Source organism: Cibotium barometz, chromosome 23 (genome assembly GCF_041138505.1).
Source record: "Cibotium barometz isolate CiBa-2024 chromosome 23, ASM4113850v1, whole genome shotgun sequence".
In the NCBI taxonomy this organism is placed as follows: Eukaryota; Viridiplantae; Streptophyta; class Polypodiopsida; order Cyatheales; family Cibotiaceae; genus Cibotium; species Cibotium barometz.
Genome location: NC_141068.1, coordinates 51,943,887 through 51,962,629, shown reverse-complemented (window position 1 = coordinate 51,962,629; position 18,743 = coordinate 51,943,887). Strand labels below are relative to the sequence as shown.

General features: G+C 43.1%; 1 protein-coding gene across 4 annotated transcripts in view; it reads left to right on the top strand.

Annotated features, from left to right (window-relative positions):
• The window catches only part of LOC147626076 (ABC transporter C family member 8-like), a 59,297-nt gene that overhangs the window by 9,472 nt on the left and 31,082 nt on the right, over positions 1-18,743 (top strand). For 2 of the 4 annotated variants that reach the window (XM_086817638.1, XM_086817639.1), the window contains exons 4-9: positions 48-368; positions 463-549; positions 6,144-6,719; positions 6,818-6,982; positions 7,083-7,377; positions 7,465-7,679. In XM_086817638.1, the coding sequence (XP_086673764.1) occupies positions 48-368; positions 463-549; positions 6,144-6,719; positions 6,818-6,982; positions 7,083-7,377; positions 7,465-7,679 (1,659 nt within the window). Of the gene's footprint in view, positions 1-47; positions 369-462; positions 550-6,143; positions 6,720-6,817; positions 6,983-7,082; positions 7,378-7,464; positions 7,680-10,774; positions 10,998-11,306; positions 11,525-11,638; positions 11,774-18,743 lie in introns of those variants that run through there. The other 2 variants (XR_015268770.1, XM_086817640.1) reach the window with 2 other exon arrangements.

The window sequence follows — 18,743 nt, the reverse complement described above, 5'->3', positions numbered from 1 at the left end:
TCAAAGGAGTACCTGACTCATGATCAATTTTTGTCACCTTTTTTTAGATATATGTATCTGGCCATATTGCCTATGTGGCCCAATCAGCTTGGATACAAGCTGGCACTGTGAAGGACAACATTTTATTTGGAAACCCAATGGATAAATTGCATTATGCAAAAACCCTCCAATCTTGTGCACTTGAGCAAGATATTGCAAATTTCTCCCATGGTGATCTGACTGAAATCAGTGAGAGAGGCATCAATTTGAGTGGAGGCCAAAAGCAGCGAATTCAGCTCGCACGAGCAGTTTATAGCGATGCAGACATCTATTTGCTGGATGATCCCTTCAGTGCAGTGGATGCACACACAGCTTCAACTTTATTTCATGTAAGGATCCCCCATAGACTTGTTGCAACATTAGTGTTACTCTTCACTATCTCACTGTTTTGCACTTAACTGTTACCTTAAATGATTGCTACAGGATTGTGTTTTGGGAGCATTGTTGGATAAAACTGTTGTACTCGTAACTCACCAAGTGGAGTTTCTACCAGCTTTTGACAGCATCCTGGTCAGCTCACTCCAAAATGCCTTTCCTTCATTTCTTAATTAATGTTGCTAGCCAAAATCTTGAATTCAATCTTTCAGAAAAAATGTCTCCTTCATTTTTGCAAGAAATTTGACCAAATTACAGAAAATCTAGGATAACCCTATAAAAGCCTCACATAAAATCATGCGAAAAAGAAGTGAGGCTGTCATAACCAATCCTGAGGGTGGAAATAATAGTTGTCAAAATTTGGTGTTAGCAAGGTTCCAACCTGTTCTCGCGTTTTTGGACTTGTTACCAACATCTCGCACTGTAACCTTGCACGTTCATCACCTTGATCCTACTCCAAACCGTGTGCTTGTCTTATGCACTTATTGTTGACAAGTTAAGCACAAGGGGATACCTTGCACATTCATCACCTTGAGCTTGTCTTATGCACTTACTATCAACAAGTTAAGCACAAGGGGATATCACATGCATTTCGCACGTCTATGCCATGTGGGCATGCCGTATAGACAAGTGCAAGAACCTCCGGCCGGACACTACAGTTTGTGAGCCCTTGTCCAAGGACGAGTCACCATAGTATAGTCAAGGTAGTCAAGTCAAGTGGTGCAAGTCTTGCACAATCCCGTCATGCTAAGTCCAGCACAGTTCATGTAACCCACTTGCAAGATGTAATGATGTACAGTGTGTCTAGGTGCTTGTTAGACATTTGTCGAGCACTGGAAAACCCAATCAGAATCAGTAAGATGTAATGATGTACAGTGTGTCTAGGCGCTTGTTAGCACTGGACAACCCAATCAGAATCAGTAAGGTCTAACCCAAGTTAGGTTGGGTGTGAACACTCCATGGAGTTACTAATGCCAGCCTAAGAGATGAGTGGAGCCAAGGAGAAAGGCATGTATGCCACGGTAGGGGTCCACCCCATGCCATGGTCGACCACGTTCAACCAGCAGGCCAACCAGCCAACCTGCCCCATGGGTCCCTAAAAAGGGAGATCAGGTCCTATTGTTCCCCATCTCATGCAAGCATCAAAGCACATCTTTCTAGCAGGCCACAGGCTGCAGTTGTGAGGGCAAATGCAAGGCAGTTTTGAGGTCAACGCAGGCAGTCACAGGGAGATGCCAGTTTTCAGCATCTCTGAGCAGCCCTTTGCGAGTTCCAGTCTCAGCATCTTCTTGCAGGAAGAAACACAGGTCCAGTCCCAAGCAGAATTCAGCCCGTTCAGTTATACTCATTCATCTGAAGAAATAAAATGCGTACACCATCCGTGGTGGGGGACCTTCAGTGGGTAATTGGGACCCAATCTCATTGCCCTGCACAGTATCTCTCTCTCTCTCTCTCTCTCTCCATATTGAGGAGATCCGCCAGTGTCCAATGCGGCACATATTATGAGATGGAGGCACCTCCATAGTGTACCCCTCCGTCCCACATGATATTGTATCCCCTCACTATATTCCACTCACCTCCATAGCGTACCCCCCCCCCCTCGCTATATTCCAGTTCCAGTTTCATTTTCTAGGTGCCAGTAGTATCATCTTTATTTTTCATTTTCTGGGTTTTTTTTTTAATCCAGACATTGTATCAGATCCACCATGATGTAACTTTTGGTCTCATAGGTCATTATGGCCTTTTGAAGACGTTAATATAACATTTCATTTCATTTTCATTTCTCCCCTTTTCTTGCATGAAAGTGAACAAGTATTCTATCTGCAAATTGACAAGAAGCTTCCACGCATGTAACAGTGTGGCCACGCAACTCTACTGCATCAATCAGCTATTAAGTAAATGATTGCAAGACTAGATAGCACGCATGAAGTACCTGACCTGGGGATGTGAGGAACAAGAAAATCTTAGCAATAAGAAGTTGCTGCCTCAATTCATCTTGGATGTGAAAAGCACAAATTTGCATAATTTGATAATCACTAAAGACCCCGGTCCCCACATCTTTCAGTGAATGCTGCAAATTTGGCGATCAGCATAATATGATGGAAACTGGATCACAAACAAATGCTTCAAACAATCCATCAGAGGTTTCGCATGGATCTTCCACATCTAGCTGCCGATAGAAAGTATGACTGTAGAAGAGCTAAGCGCTTCTCTTTCAAAATAACCCAATATATAATGGCATGCATATTTGAGGATCCAATGCCACATCCATCCAAAGAGGCAGGCCCTAATTCATATATATCCGGAGATCCAAACCTAGCACCAAGCGAGCCTAGATACAAAAACCACAAGGTATAGATAGATACAAAAACCATAAGTACCAAGCAATGCACCAGCCATTGGCACGACGGTACCACAACACTAAGGCTTCTCACTGGCTCAATGATGGTATTGCTTTGTGAAGAAGACCCACCATGGAACCAATGTTTGCGTCCATCCTTTTAACTCTTGAAGCCTCAACAATGTCAATCAAATCCCAATTCCTCGCTTCTCATCAAGCTTCAACCCCACACATCGTGTTACCTTGCCGTGACACCGTTCAAACCAAATAACACAAAGGCCACAACACCACCTACAAGTCCACACCAAGGTAGCAAGATGTAAACCCCCTCCAAGATGCAACGTTCTCGAAGAGATCAACTTCTTGAGACTTTGATAGCATTCAAAGATGGGTGCACAAAAACCTCCAAGAAGCCCAAGGATACTAAGAGGACAACACCCAGATCTTGCTTCCAAAAACAGCCCTCCCATCTTCATCTCCAAACAACCAGCAAGAACTTAAAAGTCAAGTTGGGAGATCACTAAGGTGGATAGAAGTGGATGAAAGTAGAGAAAAAGTGATTAACCTGATGCCAAGAGCTTGCATAATGAAAGTTGAGAAAAAGTGATTAAGCCAATGACACTTGGTGCTCATTGTTGACTTTTATGCACCTACTAGCCTACTTGTAGGTGCCTTCTTTTAATGCTATTTTGGGCTATTCTTACCCGCATACATTGTGGCTTATGACCCATTTGGCCCATCTACTCATGTGACGTTTGATTTGACGCCCTTCACATAATTTCTTAAGGGTACATGCTCCCCCTTAATGCCCAAATGGTTGCACCCTTCATCACTTGTTTTTCAACATAGAATGACCAAGGGAAGCCAAATAAAGGCAAGAACTGCACATCAACAAAGAACCCAAAAAAAAACAACGTCATTGGGTGCCCAAAAGCATACTCAAAGCTCAAAGCTTCTACACAGAGAACACCATTGAATGGGTCCCCAGGCGCAAGAAACACCAACCAGCACCATCAAGACACATCATTAAGGAGGCTTCTATAATCGCTCAAATGGTGTGGGGATCAAAGCACATAGAACACAAGAACCTGTCTTCAAAAAAGGGACATCCACAAAAACCTACTTGCAGTCAAAACTTAAAAGGAAAACATCAGGCAAGAACCTACTCCGGAAAAAGGAGTAGCACCACAAGAATCCGCTTGTTTTCTCCCCTCAACCTCTTACCAGCAAGTAGTGCCACAGAATCTATAACTAAAAATATTGTAGTTACACAAGAATGTACTTGCGAGAGGAGCACTCAGAAATAAAAAATGCAGGGAGTTCCACAAGAACCTTTGCCTAAAAAAGGAAAAGTAACACAAGAACCTCCCAAAGCCACAAGAAACTTCACATCAGCAACAACATAATCGTCATTTGAAGGAATCACTGCCAACATCTCTACTTAGCTGACACAAAGGTATAAACAATTGATTATCTTAAAGGCCTACCCATACGAAAAGTAATGCATGTAGCAATCGGTCTCACCACAGTATTCCACTAACCCCTTCTAAATATTAACCCCTTTCCTTCATACCAACATCCCAACCCCGTCTCTTCTGAGGGACAACGGGACTTGATTGTGACGAGGGGAGTGTTAACTGATTTCACTTGACAAAGATACATCATTGGACACATTGTCTACACTACGTCTGCAAAGGAGTGTCTTTGATGCGCGTCTGTTGTATGTTGAAAACACTCCTGAGATGTTCACATACTTTGTGCATCAAGCTTGTATCATGAGAAAGCCAATGTGAAGACCAAAGTCGTGTAAAATCCTTTGAACTAGGAATGGGCATCCTCCAGTCACTTCTTCCCAGGCAGCCAAATGGAAAAGGCGTATGAAATATATCGGTTAACTTCTCATGATGTAAAGCAACAACTACTCATTTGTGCAACAGAGCTTAGTATTCTCTCTACTCTCTCTTGCATAAATATTGAGAAGGCATGGCTTCACCAAACTCACCTGTGCGTTTCTTATCTCCTCTCTTCTTCCCTTGTGTGAGTGGAACTCTACAAGGTAACGGACTCGGGTCTTAGCAGCCACACTTGTCATTGCTTCCCCTATTCGCACATATCCATCAGGCAAGCAACCACAACAGTGTGGCAATGTATGTAGGAGTGGCAATGAGGATTGGTGATGCTTGGAACTCGTGAGTTCGGCTCAAAGGTAAATTCCCAAGCACCCTTGCTCCACCAAGGTTAAACAAGAACTACTTCCAAGGTTATGTAGAGATCTTCCAATATAGTGCTTCCACCAAGGTTATGTAGAGATCTGCCAATATAGTGCTTGCCAACAATGGAGCACCTCCTCGATGGAGGAAACAATGACAAGAGTATTTCCTGGTTGCAAAAGGAAATCCTGGAAGTACTTCCCCATCTATATGAGGAAAAAGTATAGAACCATGTGCAAGACATCCAGTAAGATGTGCACAGTTACTCTTTGCTTTGGACTCCCTGTGCCAACATGCCATCATGCATCTGAGATGAAGAGAGCCTTGGCAAACGACATATTGTGATAATCGCTCTGTCCAATAGTCCGTGTCCACCATCTCCCCTTTGCAAAGAACTGGTGACGTGTAATGAACATATTTAGACACAATTCTTCTCTTCCCGCCTGATTAGGCACTGACTCTTATGCATAGCCCACCTGGATTGACTGAGGTGTAATGAGCATATTTGGACCCATTTCTGCCATTCCCACCTTTATCTTAGGCATAGCCTGTGAAAAAAAAGTCTAGTTTACTCTTCTTGTTCCTTTGCAACTTACAACTTGCCTCCCAGCTCCTTTGCAGTCCCTGGGGATCTGTGGGTAGACCTTGAAGTTTCCAGATGTACGGAATCAATCTTTCCATCCCCTACATGTATGCAATCAATATTTTCATGCCAAGGACCTCAATAGCCTCGAGGAGTGAGTTTGTGCAAAACAAATCCATTCCATATCCATCCACATGACAGAAGAAATGCTACCTCCCTTTTAAGTCTCTAGTTTGTCAAGACAAAGTATATGAAGCTCCTTAGGGGCAGTCATATATCCTAAGGTAGAGTGAAGCCAGATAGAGAACGATGAGAATTTACATACTTGAGAAGTTTCACAGAAAATGGAGCACGTTTATAGTCTTCAACCTTCCATGTGTTTGTTATACTTAAGAGTTTTTTTAACTCATTATGGGTCTTCTGTGTGGTACTGTAAAAAGTACAGCATTAACCACTAGAACATTGTTTTTCTCATCCAAAAAATGTCATTCCAAATTGCCAATAGGCCTCTAAAAGAGTTATCTTTATTTTGTTTTAAAAGTTAGCAGACATATAAACCAAAACCTTAGATTCTGATTTTAATGGCATTTATCAGGTTATGCATGAAGGTAAAATCCAACAAGAAGGCACCTATGAACAACTTCTTCACGAAAGTAGCACATTCAAAACACTGCTTGATGCACACCAAGAGGCTCTTACAAGTGTTCGATATGAGCTAAATGGCCCAGAAATCAAAGGACCAAGCCCATTGACCAATAATGAAAGCACAGATGAAATCTCAGGAACTACATCCCTACTGATACAGGATAAGGAGGGGGAAACAGGGCATGGAAGCTTGAAGCCATATTTTGACTATGTCAACATTTCACGAGGATCATTAGTTCTTGCTGCAATGATGTTTGGACAGATAGCATTTGTTGCTACAAATGTTTCTAGCAGCATCTGGTTAGCCAAGGAAATCTCAGACCCCCGTATTTCAGAGGTCTGTCTCATAGGAGTCTATACAATACTTTCAGCTATCAGCGGGGCATTTGTCTTTATGCGGTCAAGGTTGAGTGCAGAATTGGGCTTGAAAGCCTCCAAATCCTTCTATGAAAGATTCATGAACTCCATTTTCAAAGCTCCCATGTCATTCTTTGATTCCACACCAACAGGGAGAATATTAAGCAGAGTATGTATGTTTTTGGATTACTTGATAAAAATATTTCAACAAAGTACCCGTTTACTGTGACTGCTAACTGAGAACGTTGGATGGGCTGTTTTATGCAGGCATCAGGGGACTTGAGCATCCTAGATTTGAATATACCATTCAGCTTTGGATTTGTCATGGCAGGCCTTTTTGACCTGATTGGCATACTTGTAGTGGTCGCACTTGTAACATGGCAAATATTGATTGTTACTCTGCCAATGCTTTTAGTTGTTCGTAAGCTACAGGTTAGCTTGTTTTATGAGCATCCCAGATTTATAAATCAGTGTCCGGTTGTTTATAGCATTAAGTCATGAATCATTGGCTAATCAAGACTACTATGCACAGGCCTTCTACATGGCTTCATGCAGAGAACTCACACGAATGAACTCAAGCTCCAAGTCACCTATACTCAATAACGCGAGTGAGATAATGTATGGTTCAATAACAATCCGAGCTTTTCAGAAAATTGAGAATTTTGAGAGGAAAAATATGCAGCTTGTAGACCGTGATTCAAGCCTTTTTTACCACATTCAAGGAGCTGCCGAATGGTTGTCAGTACGCATTGAAGCGGCTGGTAATCTCTTGCTGCTTGTGGCGACACTTCTTCTTGTGTCATTACCAGAAAATCGAATCTCTCCAGGTATGCAAAAACAATTTGACTTATTCATGGTTCATGTACTTATTTCTCATTCTATTTATGAAGAATACTACTCTTTGCCTTGTGCAGGTTTTGCTGGAATGGCAGTTTCATATGCACTTGCAATCAATTCTTCTCAAATTGGCTTTGTGTGGTGGCGATGTTGTCTAGAAAACTACATAGTCTCTGTAGAGCGTATTGAGCAATACATGCAAATACCTGAGGAAGAACCTTATTTTATTCAGCAGGAAAAACCTCCAACAGATTGGCCAAGTGAAGGAAAAGTCATGTTGGCTGATTTGAAGGTAATCCAATGTGAACTTTTTGTCATTTATGGTTTTTACATTATGATGGTGCTCCATTAAGCACATTAAGAAAGAGGGACCCTACATACCTTATGTAACTTGCCCCAAGCATTTGAGCAGTTAGCAATATCTAGGGTGAAATCACCATAAGTATCATCCTGTAGCAGGACAACTAAGAGTTGATCTGAGCCAATCATGATCCTTACACGTCTAACTTTGATGTGATTACATAAGGCTTTATCATCTTCTTGACACCATAGTCTTGTATTGTCTTGTAGAAAGACAACAACTAAGAGTTGATCTGAGCCAATGATGCAACTTACACATCTAACTTTGATGCGGTTAGGTAAGGTTTCTCGACACCATAGATTGAGACCACAAATTTTGTTTAGTGATTGTCTTCGAAATTTTGTCTTAGTGATGTTGCGTAGAGCGTATTGAGTAGTCTCCATCAGTAGGGAGATTTACATCAAAATCATATAGCAGCTCCCGCTCCACCACATCACCTTGTACATCAGTACTTGGTATCTCCTCAACAATGGTAGAGGGTCCAAGTCTCTCCTCTAGAAGAGTTTGCATCTAGTAGCTCTGGATCGCCTCTACAAGTCACTCTAGCCGCTCTCCCTCTCGAATGTGCACCACGAGTAAACACCCTAGTGCCTTTAGAAGTGAAGGGACAACTCTGCTGAGCTTAAGAAGTGAGGGAAGTGGTCGTGAGAGCTCGAGTGACTCGCCTATAAATGCCCTCAAGCTCTCTGTGAAGATGTCTGCATATCTCCTCTTGCTCAATCAGCTCTCCTCGGCATGCTGCTGTTTGCGACACTCCAGCTCCTCAACATCAACCTACATACCATGTATTAACTAGTAGTTATTAGTGATGAGGTATTGAAAGTACCGAACAGATGAGTACGAGTATAGAATGCAACTATGTTCCCAATCATTTTCATTCAGCCCATGCTTTTTAATGAATAAGTTCTACTCATCTCAACATTTTCCTTGCAAAGGTATAGGAAGCATGTGAAATACCATGTAAACTGTAAGAAGAGAGGGAACTATGTTGTCTACAACACAATTGTAACATGCGAAAGCTCGGTGGAAGAATCGGGAACTTCAATGCTCAGAATTCAGCAATCATTCGTGAAAAAGATAGCGCACAACATACAAGAAGATGTGCAGAAATAGAGAGAGAGAGAGAGAGAGAGAGAGAGAAGAAGAGGACAATATTGGGTCCCGAATACTCTCTATAGGGCCCCCACCACAAATGGTGTATTTGCTTTATTAGAATGATGTAAATCTGTAAATAAAGACTAGTTCTTGACCTGCACTTCTTCACCTTGGTTGAGCACCTCCCCTTGGCTGTCCTGGCACTGAATCCTATCTTGGGTATTTATACCCTTTCTATGAGCTGGTTGGCTGGTGGTCGGCCTGTTTTAATTCTTCACAACCTGGTCTAGTAGCATTAAATGCTCTTTTATTGCAATCGATTCACACTGCTGTCTTTTGGCCACTCTCTGCTTTCTCCTTGCTGTTGGGCAGCCCTGCACAGATTGTATGGGCAGCCCCCATATCTGGCCGACTAGGGGGGGGGGGGGGGGGGGGGGGGGGGGGGTTGGGCAAGGCCCTTAGCGCCTGTCGGCTGTCTGGTCAGGCCCCTTGGGCTGGCCGACAGCCTGCCCTCTTGGGTGGCCCAAGCCTACCCAAAGCCCCTGTCTAGTGATATGTCATCTCCTTCCTAGGGTAGCCGTAAGGGCTGGCCCCATCTACATGCAATCCTACATGCTTCCTATAGATGCCTGGCATCTCGTTGCAAACCAAAATACTCAGGTCATCTCACATCATTCCAGAGGGAGACTCACAGTACTACGGACTGGCACTGCTTCAAGTGCAGGACAATGCACACCTGACCTCGGATGCGTAGAGTGGAACCCTGGCTTACTCGTCCTAGACTGGGCTCACGTGGGACTAGTTTCCACTCCAAGTCATTAGAAATTTTTTGGACCCAAAGAGGGCCTCTTGGATTAACTTTTGATTAGGAATGGACCAATAGGAAGAGGGCTGGGTGCACATTTTTGACTTCTTTGACTCTAGGAGGCCTAGGCTTTGGTTTGCTAATGGAGCCTAATTACTACTCTTGTCCCCCTACCTCCTGGGCCCAAACTTAGAGGACCCCCCACCTAGAATCGCGCAGATTAAAAACCCTAAAATTTTTATTTAAAAAGAATTTCCAAAAGTGTGTTTTCCCTCTCAAACTTCCCCCCAACATACTCTAGGTTTGGAAAGCTCATTTTGAACCTCTTTCTTCCTCTTTGAAGCTCTCCATTGCTGCAGAAACTCCAGACCTCAAGCTCTCCCTCCTTGTCAAGCTCCCTCAGTCTCAAGCTCCCTCTCTCTCTTTCTTCCTTTTCTAAGCTCTCCATTGTTGCAGAAACTCCATCCCTCTCAAGCTCTCCATCCTTCTCGAGCTCCCTCCCTCTCAATCTCCCTCTCTCTCTCTCAAGCTTCCTCCCTCTCCATTGTTGCAGAAACTCTATCCCTCTTTAGTTTACTCTAGGTTCAGGAAGCCTATTCTCAAACTCTTACCCTCTTTTAAACTTTCCATTGCTGCACTGAAAACCCTGAACTTTCTCTCCTCTCCACTCCTCTATTGTAAAACAAGCTTTTCTTTTCCCTTCTTCTTTTTTCTTACCACCATGGCCTCTTTCAGTAATCTGAGAAGACCTAGGGAGAAGGTGGAAGAGCTTGTGCTGCATAACACAAGAGATGAGAATGGAGTTTGGGCTCCAACAAGATTCAGGGTTGCGGCTTGGGTCTACATGCAGCCAAGCTCTAAGGGACCACATCGAGTGCGTCAAACTGGGAAATATGCTACATCATTGGAAGGGGCGGCTACAAGGCGCAAGTATACTAAGAAGAAAGGACTAGTTGCCATAGTGCAACATGTGTATACCCTTGGAGACCTGTACATTCAAGGCCAACGACTAAGGTTTCCTTCAAATTGTCAGTGTAATATAAACACAGCTTTAACAACATGCTAATATTGGATTTTTTGTTTCAAATTTTCTTATGATCCTCCATTTTCTTATGTCTCTCTGCAGATACTTTCCCCTCTAATTATGTTGGGGAACAACCACTCCAAAGCCTCACTGGAGTTTTCTATGCTATGCATGCATCCATTGGAGAGGCAATGTTTGTATCTCAAAGCCCAAGTGATCTTGTACAGAACAATATCTTTTTCTTTTCTCACTCATATTTTGTAGATAAAAAACCAGGTTTATTTGGCAAGCTAGAAGAGATCCCCAACCCCCCTCTTAACAATCCCGAATGGCCCAAACCAGATGCTTGGACCATCTTATGCTTAAAGTTTAAGATAGTAAGTGATATCAAGACATCACTTAAGTTTTCAAAGGCATCTAAGTCAGTAGGGCTAAATTGGTTTTATCCTTTACATGTTTTTGTGCACATGTTCAATTCCATGCCAATGCACTAAACAAAAACAATGTATATTTGTAAGGAGGTACGGTCTGACCAAATTCAAGGATTACTAGGAGAGGGTTGGGAGGTTAATGAGGGGTCACATCAAGGTAATGTGTACAAGTGCAACGTAATAGATTCTACAATGTCTTGCAGGTTCTTGAAGGCACGCTCTATTTTGTACATGCGTCTGTACTACCAAAGATGGATGCAAAAGCACGGAACATGGATCACTTCAAGCCTCCGAAGAAGAAATTATGCCTATTGAGGTAGCTGTGATGATGCAAAATGGATGGATTGAGCGAGTGGCAGCAAGCAAGCATTGGAGCCTAACAGACCTGCGTCAACACTTTAGCATCATGGGCTTTGACAATGTAGAAGAGTCAAGTTTCAAGTTGATGAGAAGAAAGATATATCTGATTCCACTACATGTCTAGAATTAACCCTTACACTTTCTGGTTATTGTGCCACTTTCTATATTTTTACAGATTGGGAAGCGTAAGGAAGGAACAACCATGGGAATTATATATAGGAAAATATTTTGATTTTTCCTTTAATTGCAGAGGGTGGTTGAAATTGACGCATTTGCAGGGAGAGACGGCGATAGCAGAGACCAAGCCAAGGTCCATGGACTGTTAAAACTTTGCTGTTGGAAGTTTAACACAAATCCGTTTTTCTAAGTAGAAAATGATATTTTTGATATACAAATATACTAACATGGAGTTTTTCATCAATAAATTACATTTAGGAGAAAATTTAAAAAATAATAATTTTTGGGATCTTCACAATTTCGAGATCTCATGGATGTAGTGGTTTCTAACAGTTAGTTATGTTTAGGGGGTTGTGGGGACCTGACAGTTAGTTATGGATGTACTGGCTCCTGACAGGCTTCTGACGTGACCCTTGAATTACAAGCTTTTTGAATGGAAAAATTTATTTTCATCATACATATTGGTTGGGTGGTGTTTTTTCCACCTCAAAATGTAAAAAAAACTAAAAATAAAAAAAAAATACTTTTTGGGACCCACCTAAATACAAGAATGTTTTGCTGATGTGGAAGGGAGATATGGTGGGAGTTAATGAGAAAGGAGATTTCAAACTGACAAGAAAGATTCAATTTGTAGAGAGTGAAGATAAAAAATTCATACATATTGGTTGGGTGGTGTTTTTTCCACCTCAAAATGTAAAAAATTTAAAAAATTTAAAAATTTTCACTTTTTCGAGCCCACCCAAATACGAGAATATTTTGCTGATGTGGAAGGGAGATATGGTGGGAGTTAATGAGAAAGGAGATTTCAAACTGACAAGAAAGATTCAATTTGTAGAGAGTGAAGATAAAAATTTCAAAAAGTAAGAGAGAAAGTATGAGAAAAGTCAAAAAGTAAGAGAGAGAGTATGAGAATATTCCCTTTAAAAAGTGAAACTAGGAAAGTATGGCTGATGTGGCAAGGCAAAAAATAGGGGTCATCATAGCCTTTATCTCCCTTAAGCCCAGCTTTTTAAGCTCTAATCCCTTAAAATTAGGAATTCTTAGGAGACCCTTTTTGGGTCCAAAAAATTCCTAATGTACTGCACCTTCTTATTCAGATATGTCCACGTGGCATCCAAGTGCGGGATGCACATGACATCCCCTTCTGCTTAACTTGACGGAAGCTGCATAGCCTCCAAATAGTCCGTCAATAAAGCCAGATAGTTGTCGAAGAAGTCTTTGTCAAGCCATACCGCTTCGTGAGTCCCTCGGTCTTGAAACTTGGTGAGGATCGGCTTGAGCTATGCTTGAAGCGGTGCAAAAGGATCTCTTCTGGAACCATAGTTTTTCCATATTGCAACCATATAGCAAACACATACATGTATGGAAGTACGAAAAAAGTACAATTCATACCCCCAAGAAATTCCATACGTCGGAGAGAGGGGGGGAGGAGGGGGGTGGGCAAGGCCCCTAGGACCTGTCGGCTGTCTGGTCAAGTCCCTTGGGCTGGCCGACAGCCTGCCCTCTTGGATGGCCTAAGCCTACCCAAAGCCCTTGTCTAGAGATATGTCATCTCCTTCCTGGGGTAGCCCTAAGGGCTGGACTCATCTACATGCAATTCTACATGCTTCCTATAGATGCCTGGCATCTCGTTGCAAACCAAAATACTCAGGTCATCTCACATCATTCCAAAGGGAGACTCACAGTACGGACTGGCACTACTTCAAGTGCAGGACAATGCACACCTGACCTCGGACACATAGAGTGGAACCATGGCTAAGTGGCTTACTCATCCCAGACTGGGCTCACATGGGACCAGTTTCCACTCCAAGTCCTGCACCTTCTTGTTCAGATATGTCCACGTGGCATCCAAGTGCGGGATGCACATGACATCCCCTTCTGCTTAACTTGACGGAAGCTGCATAGCCTCCAAATAGTCCGTCAATAAAGCCAGATAGTTGTCGAAGAAGTCTTTGTCAAGCCATACCGCTTCGTGAGTCCCTCGGTCTTGAAACTTGGTGAGAAATTGTCTTTCTCTTCGGCTTGAGCTATGCTTGAAGCGGTGCAAAAGGATCTCTTCTGGAACCATAGTTTTTCCATATTGCAACCATATAGCAAACACATACAGGTATGGAAGTACAAAAAAAGTACAGTTCATACCCCCAAGAAATTCCATACGTCGGAGAGGGAGAGGGGGGGGGGGGGGGTTTGGGCAAGGCCCCTAGGGCCTGTCGGCTGTCTGGTCAAGCCCCTTGGGCTCTGGCCGAGAACAGTCTGCCCTCTTGGATGGCCTAAGCCTACCCAAAGCCCTTGTCTAGAGATATGTTATCTCCTTCCTGGGGTAGCCCTAAGGGCTGGACTCATCTACACGCAATTCTACATGCTTCCTATAGATGCCTGGCATCTCGTTGCAAACCAAAATACTCAGGTCATCTCACATCATTCCAGAGGGAGACTCACAGTACAGACTCGCACTGCGTCAAGTGCAGGACAATGCACACCTGACCTCGGAGGACCAACATGTCCAATTGCCTTCACCATCTCCAAAAAGTAAGGACTCCTCACTTTCCAATGGGGAATGTCCTCTGCATAAAAGAATCTGCACACTGCAATGGTTGCTTGCTTTCGTGCTTGTACATTCCATGCATTTGCCAAATCCCCCTTCCCTTTAGACATCTTTCTCTTCTTACATGATGACCCAACATTTGCACTACCGCTAACTTGTGTACTTCCTTGTGTGCCCATTGATGTGGACCTTGCACCCTAAGATACATCTCCACCCAAATCATCCACCAAAGCATCCACAAAAGCCTCTTGACCATGAACAGTGCCACGATTGTCTGCATGGAACCTCCTACAAACATCTTTAACCTCTTCGGATACATTTGCGCAAGGCCCCACACCATGGCCAACCAAGTCCAACACGTGTGTCCAAATGCGTGGCAAGCCTCCATTCCATTGATGAGGGCAATAATTGTATTTACAAGTGAATCGCCCTTTCCCAAGGGCCTTCACTTGGGTCGCATATTGCCACTCCGAACACTTGGATCGGCCCATCTGTAAAAAGGGCGATTTAGACAGAACTTTGTTAGAGGTTGAAGAAGCCGACATTGGACACAAAATTGAACAAACTTGAGTCTTGAAGTATGAAGCAGGCTCAGAGGGAAGGCACACACTTGACAAACCATGCACACACTGGGCACTGGCAAGTGCACAGACACACACACACACACACACACACAAGGTTGAAAGTTGAAACTTTCAACTTTCAAGACTCATGAGAGGAGGAAGGGGGGGGCGTAGGCAGAAAAAAGGAGGGCAAAATGTGCAGCAACAATGTTGCAAAAAAGTCATGGACTTCAGCTTTTCTTACCTTAAGTCACAAGTGCTTGCTTTGCTTTGCTTGGGGGCCTCAAAACAATCGCGTATAGCAGCGCAACGTCCTTGAGCAGCACGCACGTCAAATCAGCAACCCAAAAACCAAACGTTTCAAAAAAGCCCCAAGTTTTAGAGCACCATATGGAAAACGATTTTGAACGTGGGCGAACGTACGGAATTCCAACCGTACACGTACGAAAAAATTATGTCTGGAACCATCACTTCAGCATCATCAAATATGTCTGGCTCTGCTTCGTCTTTCACTTCTAAGGGGATTGGACCTACATCTCGTTTCAATCAACTGACATGGAACACATCGTGCATAGTCTAGCTCGGAGGTAGCTTCAACTTCATTGACACCTCATTGAACTTTCTCTAGATAGAAAACAGACCGAAACTTCCGAATGATAACTTTGGGCATCACTTGCCCACCTATTTCAGTCTTTGCTTCATAATCGTAAGATAAACCCAATCTCCTTCTGAGAACTTCACATCCCTTTGGGCTTTGTTGGCCTATCAAGTGTAGACCTCCTCCGCTTTAGCCGGCCAATCTTTAACTAATTCCAAAATCTCCTAGTAAGACTCCATCATTCGGTTCGCTTCAGTGACTGAAGACGAGATTCTGGTCAATAGCGACCGGAATGGTCTTCCAAACGCTGCTTTATATGGAGTCCTGCCAATAGCCGGAGAAAATGAATCATTCAAAACTGCTTAAACTGGAGACAAATACGATTCCCACTTACCTTGCTAATCATGGACATAATACTTGCACATCAAAGGCCAACTGGTTGTAGATTTTTGTCTGGCCATCAATTCGTGGGTGAAATGCATTGAAAAAATTCAATTTAGTACCAAAATTATCAAACAATGCCCTCCACAAATGACTGGTAAACTTGGCATCTCGGTCTGACACTATGGTCCTAGGGATCACAGTTGTCCTGAACTGAAAGGCATCCTGAACTGAAAGGCATCCAGATAAGAGTTCAATACCTCTAGATAATCTTCAAGGTCTTCTAGATCCATCCACTAAGCATCCAAGGGTGGATAGTTCTTGAACTTTACCAAGAATTTCCTAATAAGCTTTCCTTTGGGTTCTTTCCTTTCCTTATGATAGATAATTTGTTCATGTTGTAATACCTCTATAATCTGCTCATGTACTTCCAGTGGATCTTCCATGACTGGAGAAGTAGGCACCTCTCCATGATATGGCTTTAATAAACTTACGTGAAAAGCATTATGAATTTGCCAATGAAAGGGTGATTCAAGACGAACAGCTACATCATTAATCATATGTTTGATTTTGAATGGTCCATAGTACCTATTTGAGAGTTTAATTAATTGACTCTCTTTTCCTTTCTTCTTCTTCAAGCATGCTTTCTCAAACTTGAGAAGCACCCACTGACCTTTATAATCAGTGTCTCTTCTATGTTTGTTGACAGCTTTCTTCTATTTGGTTTGAGATCTCTCTATGACGTAGTGCACTTGAGCATCTGGTCCATGTCTTCAACAAACTTATCAGCTACAAAGATCTTCTCTTTGGGTTGCATTATGGGCAGCAAATCCAACCATCCATAGACTACTTCGAATGGTGCTTTTCTTGTAGAAGAATGTACAGCGTTGTTATATGCAAATTCAATAAGCGGCAAATACTTAAGTTGCCTTATTTTCATTACGAAAGCATTTCAAAAGATCCAAAATCTGTAAGTGACATTCTCACTTTGCCCATCTGTTTGGGGGTGATAAGAAGAAGAAAAATCAAGCTCAATGCCTACATTCTCAAAGAGGGCTCTCTAGAACAAGCTAGTAGTTCTTGGATCTCTATCTCCCACTATGGTCTTTGGAAGTCCATGATTTTTGAAAATTTGGACCAAATATGTAGTAGCCATCTGTTCAACCCCCACTGTCTTCTTCATTGGAACAAAGTGAGCCATTTTACTAAATCTATCCACAATTGTCCAGATGGCATCATTCCCCTTTGGAGTCCTCAGCAATCCTGTGATGAAGTCCATGGCAATACTTTCCCATGGTTTTTCTAGAATAGGCAAAGGCTGTAATAAGCCTTGTGACCTGCCTCGATCAAACTTCACCTTTTGGCATGTGATGCATTCACAAACAAATGCCTCAATGTCCTTTCTCATCATAGAAGGCCAATAGAAAGATCTTTCTAACATCTGTGGTAGGAAGAATACCCCTATGTCCCACAAAAGGAGGTGCATGACATTCCTCCATGACCCTTCACCTTAATTCCTTCTCTATGCAAAGCTGATCCTTCATCATTAAGAAATCTTCCCTTATTAAGAAAGATGTCTTTATGTTTCCTTCTTGTAAACAGTGCCATACTTGGGTAAAATATGCATCTGTAGCATATAAATCACGCATTACTTTGAAGTCAGTGTGGTATCCGATAGTGCTGGCACCAACTTCAGGTCTTCTAGACAAAGCATCAACCACCAAGTTGTCTTTGCCCTTCATGCTCTCCATTGTGAAGTGAAACATGGACAAGAAGTTTGCCCATCTTATCTACATAGGTGATAGCTTCTTCTGGGTAAGAAAGTACTTCGAACTTTGGAGATCAGTCTTGACCACAAAAGTAATGCCCAAGAGATAATGCTTCAAGATGGTCAAGGCGTCTTATCTACATAGGTGATAGCTTCTTCTGGGTAAGAAAGTACTTCAAACTTTGGAGATCAGAATTGACCACAAAAGTAATGCCCAAGAGATAATGCTTCAAGCTGGTCAAGGCATAGACCATTGCAAGCAATTCCTTTTGATAGGTGGAGTAGTTCTTCTCACCTTCATGTAACTTCCGGCTTTCATAGGTAAGCGGTCTTCCTTCCTGCATCAAAACAACACCTATGCCTACATCTGAAGCATCACAATGTACCACAAAATCTTTATTTAAATCTGGTAGATGCAAAACAATATGTTTGTTGGCTTCTTCTTTCAGCCTTTTGAAGGGTGCTTCCTCTCTTTGAGTTCATCTAACAACAGCTCTCTTCTTGCACAAGTCATGCAAAGGTGTAGCAATGTGTGCAAAATAGCGCGCATACTGCCGATAGTATGAGCAAAGTCCAAGGTGTGAGGGAAAAAGGACGAAAGGACCATACGTACCAGAGATCAGAGCAAAACCACACACCATGAAATATGTGAGTGAATATATATATAATGGTGAGTGCAAATATGTACAAGAGCCCTCACTTGTGAGGTGACTCTGAGTAGAAAGACCAGAGCAGAAGCAGAGATGATGTCGAAGCTGAAGCACGGTCGGTGACGAAGGCTTGTGTCGATGTGAGGCAAAGCACTCCCAGTGGTGGTCGATGTCGAAGGCTCGCGTCGGTGGAAGTAGAGGCACTCCGAGGTGATAGTGGCAGTGGAAGATGAGGTGATGTAGGCTCTAATGGTGCTACTGTACCTGAGGTGGTCGATGAAGAGCAAAGAGGGCTGCCATCCCGAGTGATGGTGGTGGTGGAGCAAGCTCTAATGACAAGGGTGCTGCAAGACCTGAAGGGTGCAGGCTCTGATGACAAGGGTGCTACGTACCTAAAGTGGTGAGGAGCAGAGAGGGCTGCCGTCCCGAGTGGTGCAAGCTCTATTGACACGGGTGTTGCATACCTGAAGCAGAGAGGACTACCGTCCCGAGTGGTGCAAGCTCTGGTGACACAGGTGCTGCGTACCTAAAGCAGAGAGTGGGCTGCCGTCCCGATGTAGCAAAGAGTGGGCTGCTGTCCCGATGGTGAGAACTGAGG